This window comes from Orcinus orca, chromosome 4 (genome assembly GCF_937001465.1).
Source record: "Orcinus orca chromosome 4, mOrcOrc1.1, whole genome shotgun sequence".
Lineage (NCBI taxonomy): Eukaryota > Metazoa > Chordata > Mammalia > Artiodactyla > Delphinidae > Orcinus > Orcinus orca.
The window spans coordinates 44,212,630-44,221,202 of NC_064562.1; the positions used below are offsets into that span (position 1 = coordinate 44,212,630).

The following is an 8,573-nucleotide window of genomic DNA, read 5'->3' on the forward strand; positions in this document are numbered from 1 at the left end:
ACTTGTCAAATTTGTTGAATGAGCAACGGTATAAACTTACCAGATTCTAAAGTGTTTCCTACTTCACACTAAAGTGAAAAAGCTTTCAAGTGAAAAAACTTTCAAGTCAGCAAAAGGCCTTCTTGGGGATAAGTACTGTTGGAGTTTCAGTTCATCAGAAAAGAAGCATTACAAGAACAGTGGTATATAAAATAGAATAGTTTTGCCATTCAACGTATATTTTGTAAAGTGCCTCATGGAAAATTCTTTCATGGCAATCTTATTTTTAAAGGATCCTTTGCCTGGCAAATAGTTTTTCTACTATTTTTTCTTATCTAGTCCTCTGAACATCTAATTCAGGTCAACTGAAATATTTACTGAGTGCCTACTGTGTGGCAAACTATGCCAGGCCTTCAGAATACAAGCATGAAATGAGATATGCCCTTTGCCCTCCAGAGACTTGGCCCCTGCCCCATCATCCTCTTTCTAGCAATCCTATCAGGCCCCAACCTCTCTGCAGCTGTGAAAGAAGGGTAAGACGTCTTTATCAACTTACTTTTGAACTCCTCCCCAGGGTAAAACTGTCATAAAGACATTAATATACCTTCCAAAGTGAAAGAAAGTTACCCTTACATAAGTTAATAAACCATTTCTCTGGGGGAAAGGCCCACTAAAAGGGCCAGATGAGACCAGAACTAGAACGTTAATCAATCCTAGATTTCAGACGCTGGTTATAAGATACTCAAAACTCCAGAGACGTGAGCTTAGAACAGAGTGTCTCAAACATGCATCAGAATCACCTTGATGGCCTGTGAAAACAGAGATTTCTGTGCCCCAAGCTCAGAGTATGATTCAGATGGTTTGGGTGGGCTGGAGAATTTCTAACAATTCCCGGGTGATGTTGCTGCTGCCAATCCAGGGACCATACTTTGAGAAAAATTAACATCAAGAAATCACTATAAAAAGGTGCAACTCTGCTGCACGCAGCCACCAAGGTTAGGACAGAAACGGTAATTTCTCGAATGTAGGTTTGGCATAGCACAGATTGTATTACAAGAGGACTACTACCGCTTCATATTTACGTTGCTACCCAAATATATCCTTTGTGCTACAAACAATTGCAATTATTAATGTTTCACGTAGGTTTAAGGTTTTGTGGGAAGCTAGAGAGAAAGAGTATCTCCAAATATTAAGAATACCTCATTTATATAGGGCTTCCAAACTTTTAATGCATTTTCACACTCAATTTTTTTCAATTAAGTTGCACCATCTTTCTGTGAGACTAACACAGTAGGTGTGACTTAAGCCATTTGATAGATGTCAAAACTAGGCCTAGCAATATTAGATAACTTTATTAATTAGCAATTCAGCCAAGATTAGCATTTAGATCTCTTAATGCTTAGCCTCAGGAAATAGAAAAACTGAAACTCTAGGAATTTATTCTCTTCTTGAAAACCATTTATCTTAGCCCATGCCTAAGTGCAGCAATTATACTCAACTCAAACAGTCTTTAGATTAATACCATGCAATTAAATTAAAATTTTCTTTGAAGGAAAAGCAAAGAAGATCATGTTGGGCTTCAATAGTTTTAATTGTAAAATCAGAGGACTGGGCAAAGAAGCTTTCATTTCTAAAGCTATTGGATGCAATTATTTTGTAAAAGGAATATTTAACACTTACTATAATATTTAATAGGAATATTTAATATTTACTCACTCAATAAAGGAAGAACATACTGAAGTTGGTAATACAGTAGGATCAGTTTGTCCAAACACTTTTATTTACAGTGTGCCCAAATAAAATCAAGGCACTGCATTTACTGTAGTTCTATTGCCAAGAAATGATGGGTCGTAAAGGAAGGTAGATCATTGAAGGAGTTAATAAAACCCCATGGTCAATTGGCTTTATGACTTACATGCCGATGTTTCAGATGAAAAAAGAGACATCCGTGCCTTTAATAATATCATCCCTGAAAATATTCTAGGACACAGCCACTACTAACATATGAATAGACTAGCAATGTTAATGGATTTTTAAATATATTCCATAGATGAGGGCTCTTCGGTCATACTGTCATGGTTTACGATGGTCCAAAGTAGATATTATCCTGGTATACTTGTGTCACTTGATTAATACTATGTCAGTGTTTCCATTACAAAATTCTATTTTCATGTGTTCGTAACATAAACCTAAAAATTCACTCTGAATTGAAACTTGGCGTAGGAAAGTTCAAATAGAGACTCTTTGTGATGCCAAGCTTCTTTCCACCATACCACTGAAATAAAGTTATTAAGATACTGATTACTAGGGTATACACATTGGATATACGAGAAAACCATTAAAATTTTAGGAGAAAAGTTCTGACGTAGGAGCACAAAAATCCTGAATAACAAACACAAAGTATATGCAAAGTTGCTCAATAATTTTCACTAGGCTTTTTGATAGGTATGAGCTTTATTATATCTAATAAATACAGCAAACAAATTGGGATTATATAAGAGATTTGATAGGTATCTATAACCAAGGATTAATTGTGGTAAAACATTAAAGAAGTGATGTGCATGACCTCTAGTGAATTTTTCCACAAATAAAGTAGCTTTTCTTTTAAAAGAATAATACCAGATTAGATGTAAAATAATAAATATTAATCCTATAGAAGAAAACAATGAAGGAGAATTCATAGGGAAACAGGCAAAATCAAATTTAATGACAGAAACTCTAAAATTACATTCAGAGAAGTTTAAGATATTTAATCAGGAAGATGGTAGAGTCGGCCCTTGGTATTCGCAGGGAACTGGTTGCAGGACCCCTACAGATACCAAAATCCACAGATGTTTAAGTCCCTTATATAAAATGGCATACATAGTATCTGCATATAACCTACCACATCCTCCCGTACACTTTAAACCATCTCTAGAGTATTTATAATTCAACAAAATCAAGTTTTGCCTTTGGGAAATTTCTGAAATTTTTCCGCTCAAATATTTTCAATCTGTAGTTGGATCCTTGGTAACCAGGGATGTGGAGGGCCAACTGTACAATGCCAACTGGACTCAAGTCCAAAAACTAACAATGTAAGTAAACATCCTGAATAAACAAATGAGAAATGAGACAGTTTTCAGTCATAATATTCACTTGAATTTTGCATATCTTCTTTCTTGAGAAATTAGGAAGGCTCTGAACCAATGTTTACCCAAATAGATATCTTAGAACCATAATTCTCTAAAATGCTCTCTTGGGGAGAAAGTGATCCACTCTTAAGAGGGTCCACTAGCATTTAAAGGACCTGAAAGGTCCCAAAGCAAACTGATCATTTTTCCCAAACTTATTTGACCAGGGAATGCAATTATATGTAACACCTGTTAACATCTTTTAAAGACCCTCTTTTAAAAAATTTTCTCCTAGAAAATAAGATGATTAGAAATCATAGGTTTTGAGATGAGCTCAGTATGTTCGAAAAACTGTCTGGCAAATACATCATGATGCCCATTTCTTCTTCCATTTAAGTAAGGGGTTGGACTTGCTTTCTTTAAAGCCTCTTCCAAATACAAAATTGTATAATCCCAAAATGCTTAAGAGCAGGTTTGACATCCACATTTCTATTTAATTTTTAGAAAAATCTGAACTGGGTCAATCAAGTGCTTATAAATTTCCACTGCTTAGATAAAATGTCTGTAACCCTTTTAATATATTCTGAATTATGTATATATTTTTAATGTACAAATATTCCTCTAGTGAATTATCTGCTTCGGCGATGTTTTTCATTGACCCTCATGGTCTTTTGGTCTCTTTGAGTGTGTCTAACTATACTAAAAAGCTAAATTTAAATTATTTTCTATGTAATACATTCTCTTTCTCTTTTCCATTAGCATAGATAATCAAGAATTCATGGTTTTATGGATTTTTAAATGTCAGAGATTGTAAAGCTGTCTTGTCTATTACAGTAAAAACTTCATTAAGGGCTATCATGTATTCAAAGTAGTGTGTAATTCAAAGCAGCTGCACATCCAGGTCCCCCTCTCCAGATGTACTATTGTTCTTGGAATTAAAACATCAGATAATCTAAGTACTCTTTAATTTCAAGCCTAGTTTCTAGGTGCCAGGAATTTCAAGGTAACTGTGTTTTAATAAAGTTGTTACATCCCCTTGCCATCAAATCCATCAAAAATGATGCTTTCCCACTGGCCCATGCATTTTACAGGACTGGCTCCTATTGGAATGATTGTTTAGCCCTTAATTATATCTTTCCTAAAGCCTTATATTTTAGACTTACACTTCAGAAACATGTCACTTTATAATTCTTCATTTTTAAAGACTTTTGGTTACAGTAGGAAAGACTCTTCCCTTTCTCACTGAAGGAAAATATTCACTTTTGGGTCTGACTTTCCTCAATTTTCTTTTCTTTTTGTCTCTGAAGTCTGTGTGATTTTTTTTTTTAAGGTGACATAAATCCACTGAAATGCAACCATTTTTGTAGTTACATGTCATAAATTAAAATAATGATAGTTTCCTGATAAGAACATCTGTGCTTTAATTGCTTTCCCTAAAGAGGTTAAATTTATGATTAAGAAAAATAAGATTAAGTGACTATGGAAATGATGAGAAACTAATGAACACAAAGTATGTATCTTAAAGGACCAAGCCAGGAGAAAACCTCATGTAACATACTCTTTTTTTATTACATAGAAGCCAAGGACAACTTAAACTAAGATTAAAATAAAAGCTGATTTCATATCCCTCTTGTCTTCCTTTAAGACGGTGTGTTTTTCTAAAGCTGAACTTCTCTGTCATCAATAATTTTGTAAATTACCTTTTACAAAGGGAAAGATAAAACGTATCTTTATGTAAACCCTTACACATCACAAAAAGACTTATGAGTTCTCCAAACTTACGGTTTTGGCACACCAACTGCACACCATTGAGGGAGGAGAAAAAGGTTAGCAGAAAGTGTATTTAGGATGAATGCCACCCACCATCAAGTAATGGTTTAAGTAGAAAGTAATCAGAGGGAGACCACAGCAGCTAAATTTCAACCAAAGATATTCTAGGTTTAGAACAATAAATAATTTTAATCAGGTATGTTCCAAGGAGCAAATAGGGCTCTAAGGCTATAACTCAGCCTGAATAAGCACTGGGAAAGTCTGCCAGAACAGCAGCCACTCCATAGATACAGCACACACCTGACCTTCCATTAAAATCTCTAACATCCTTGGTACGGAGAAGCCCATACATTGTGAAACTTAAACACTACGGACTAGAAAACATATCTAATTTATTAATGCAGACAGCATCTTTCGCCTGCATCAGAATGTATGTCACAAGCTGAAGGATGTTACAGAAATGCTGTTATGGATAAAGGAGAGAGACACACACGAAAGCCTTAGCACCTTCCTGGAGCCCTGCCTTATTAAAGCCAGAACTGCCTCATAATAAGGTCCTTCTAGTGTGTTAGTAACTAAACACTCTTGGAAGGGGTCCAAGGCGAACAGTCTCTCCAGAAGTCTCCAATGTAGTAACAGGACACTTCAGCTTCCACAAAAACCAGTGTCTACATTTGATGAATAAGTCATTAAGACAGTCTCTAGGATGTTAAAGGAATTACTTTTCTTATCAGGGCACGCAGCCTTGTATATAGGCTTCAAGCTGCAATTCATCATTTCAAGGGAACTTCTGGCCTCTGTATCAGAGTTTATCATTTGATGGTATAAGACTACAGAGAGGCTGATAAGGGACACTCTGAAATTATAATGCATGGAGTGAGTTGGACCCCAAAAGTAAAGGGGGCTGAGTTATTCAAATCCTTATCCATCTCCCACTCATGGTTCCCTCAGTCTAAAACAAACATACAAAAACACTATACAATAGTTGTGAATGAAACAAACCCACATGCTACCTCCAAACCTCGTGATTCATACTAAAATGAAACTTGCCGATACCAAAAATGCTATTCACCTTTTGGGTACCTCAGCTACTCCCTGGGAATAGTACCAAGAAAATGAATATTGAGATAAGAATGATTCCAGTATCTTCATTATTGCCACCTGCCTTGCCCACCCAACTACCCTTGTTTCTCCCACACTACTTCTTCATTGAGCTCTGCCCTTGGAGTTGCACTAAAGTAAACAGGGCATTCACTGGTGTGGTCAGCTGTCAGGACAGCCTTCTCAAGTGGCTGACACAGTGTGGATGAACCAGAGCAGGTTTCTGTTTCCGTAGCAAAGGCCAGCTCCTTATAGATCATGCTCGTGGTTTTAAGAAGAAAGTGAAATCTGGTTCAGCTCAGACTATAGCTGAAGACTCCTGCATTAGAAAGCATAATTCACGTTTATTGTAAATGTCATCATGCCTATGAGCTCTAGAGTATATTTACAGTGTCAACCTAGGGCTTTCCTTGATGGATGCTTTTGTGTTCCTCTTTTCCAGGAGTCCTACATATCAAAGCTTTGGGAGATTTCTTTCTAGTGATTCTGACAGAATTGATAGAGCTTGAGGCACGGCCTCCTTACTTGAAGTTCTTGGCTATTTTTCAACGGTTCACTGAAGACAGGTCCCTTTATCATGAATGTAGTGAACAAAAAAGCCTGGTGCATCCTCAAAGCACATAAACCGAGTTAGTGTCCAGGAAACTTTCCCTCAAGCTGTTAGCACAAGGGAGGCAGGCTGTTAGCATAAGTTATTCGCTTCACCGCAGGGGCCAGGAGAAACCTTGTTAAGCCATGAATTTCAGTCCGCAGTGATCTGTGTGTTGAAAAACGGGATGAGCAGATTTTCATCGGCGGATTCCAAGAGGTGTTTACATCCACGGCTGCTCCCCTCCCTTCCAGCTCCTCCCAGGGTGGGTGGTACAGCCCCTATTTGCCCAGATGGGTTTTAAATAATCGAAACACCCAAGCACCTGGTTTAGTTTGTGTGTTTGCCACCAAGGGACTATCAAGTAGAAAGTGTCAAATATAGTAACACAGAGGACGCGAGTTAAGAGGAGGTGCAAGGTCTGGAGAAACGACTGTCTAAAAGCCCAAGGGAAGGCATCTAGTTCAGGTGTGACTTTTCTCTCTGGTGCCCCCGGGATTGGCATAAAATGACATCTGCCTCTAGGTAAACATGGCTAAAGCCCAGTCCAAGGGAATTTCCGCTGACCGACTTAAGAAACATCAGCACAAGATACCCCAGAGAAGCTCCAGACACCCAGGGCAGGAGGACCCTGTGGGCGGGGTGGGGGGCAGCCCCTTCCCTTCTTTCACGCACTTCCTCCAGCCGACTCCCTCCAGGGCTCAGCGCCCTTCTCTCCACTTCTCCCTCTCAATTCGGACTCTACCATTGGGCTGACTCACAGGCGGGATGCGGGGTGTGACAGGACCGAGGGGCTCGGAGGGCAGCTGGAGGGCGAGGGAAGGTCTCTAGGTAACACAGGGCAGACGAGGAAGCCGTGGGGGTCCCGGGAGACACCTGGGGCGGGAGCGCGGAAAGGGGGCGCCTCGGGCACTCACCTGCTGCTGCGGCTCGAAAGCTGCGAACCGTGTTGCCCTCGCTCAGGGGCTGGGGGAGCAGAGGGGGCGAACCCCGTTCCGAGGACCCCGGTGTCCGCGCCGCCTCGGCTCTGCCGCCGCCTCTGTACCTGTCGTAGAGCCGCAGCATGTGCTCTGACACCTTGTCGAGCGGCTGCGGGAGGGGGTCTGGGCCACCACCTGCCGTACGGTCGCCTGGCACGGGCTCGCGGAGCTCCGGGAAATGCTGCTTGAGTCTCTGTCCGTGCGCCAGGCTCACGCACAAGCAGCCCAGCCATAGATGGAGCAGTCTGCGAGCCCCAGCCATAGCGAGGTCCGCGTCCGCTGCTGCGTCCTGGGGGCTCCCTCTTCGGCGCGCAGGGCCGGCGGCAGAGAGGAAGGTTGAACTCCCAACGAGCTGGGCGAGGGCGCCCGGAGCCCGGACGCTGCCTGAGCAGGACAGCGACCAGCCCCACTTTTTGCGCCGGTCGATCGCGGACCGGCAGGTGGGCTCTTCCCCGGCAGCGGCGCGGACCTCACCAGCGCAGGGCGCTGCCGGCGCAGTCTCCACTCGGACCCCAAGAAAGAGCTGAAGTCGTGGCGTGTGCGGCCGGGGTGTTTTCGGATCTGTCTGTACCCTCCCTCCCCGCTTTATTTTCGGGAACACCCGGCCGAAGTTGCTGCGCTGGGCACGGGGACTAGCGCCGTGTCGGGCGCAGAGACTGAGCGGGGTTGAGCGCCGCGGTCCTGAGGGCGCTCGCTCGCCTTTTGCAAGGATTGGAGCAGCCGCGGTGCGGCCAGTCCGAGTTTTGAGTGTATGCGTGTGTGTGTGTGTGTGTGTGTGTGTGCGCGCGCGCGCGTGTGTGTGTGTGTGTTGTGTGCAAGAGAGAGAGAGAGAGACTGCCTTCGTTCTCTGGCTGATCTGTACAGTCGGCAGCCAATCTTGCTGTATCCCTCGCCCTCGCAGACGGCTGGGACCCCGCTATAGCCGGGAGAGAACGGAAGGGGGAAGTAACCAGCAAACCAGCAGGGGGAGGGAGAGAAGAGGAAGCAAAGTTGGGGGTGGTAGGGGAGAGGAGGGGGGAAAGGAGAAGATCGAGGAAGAAGGAA

At 42.1% G+C, this 8,573-nt stretch overlaps 1 protein-coding gene across 1 annotated transcript in view; it reads right to left on the reverse strand.

Annotated features, from left to right (window-relative positions):
• The window catches only part of BMP3 (bone morphogenetic protein 3), a 28,563-nt gene extending 20,255 nt beyond the window's left edge, over window positions 1-8,308 (reverse strand). Inside the window, exon 1 of the mRNA XM_004280158.3 lies at window positions 7,467-8,308. Coding sequence (XP_004280206.1) covers window positions 7,467-7,791 — 325 coding nt within the window. The 5' untranslated portion in view covers window positions 7,792-8,308. The remainder of the gene's footprint in view (window positions 1-7,466) is intronic.
• Between the last annotated feature and the right edge of the window lie 265 nt (window positions 8,309-8,573).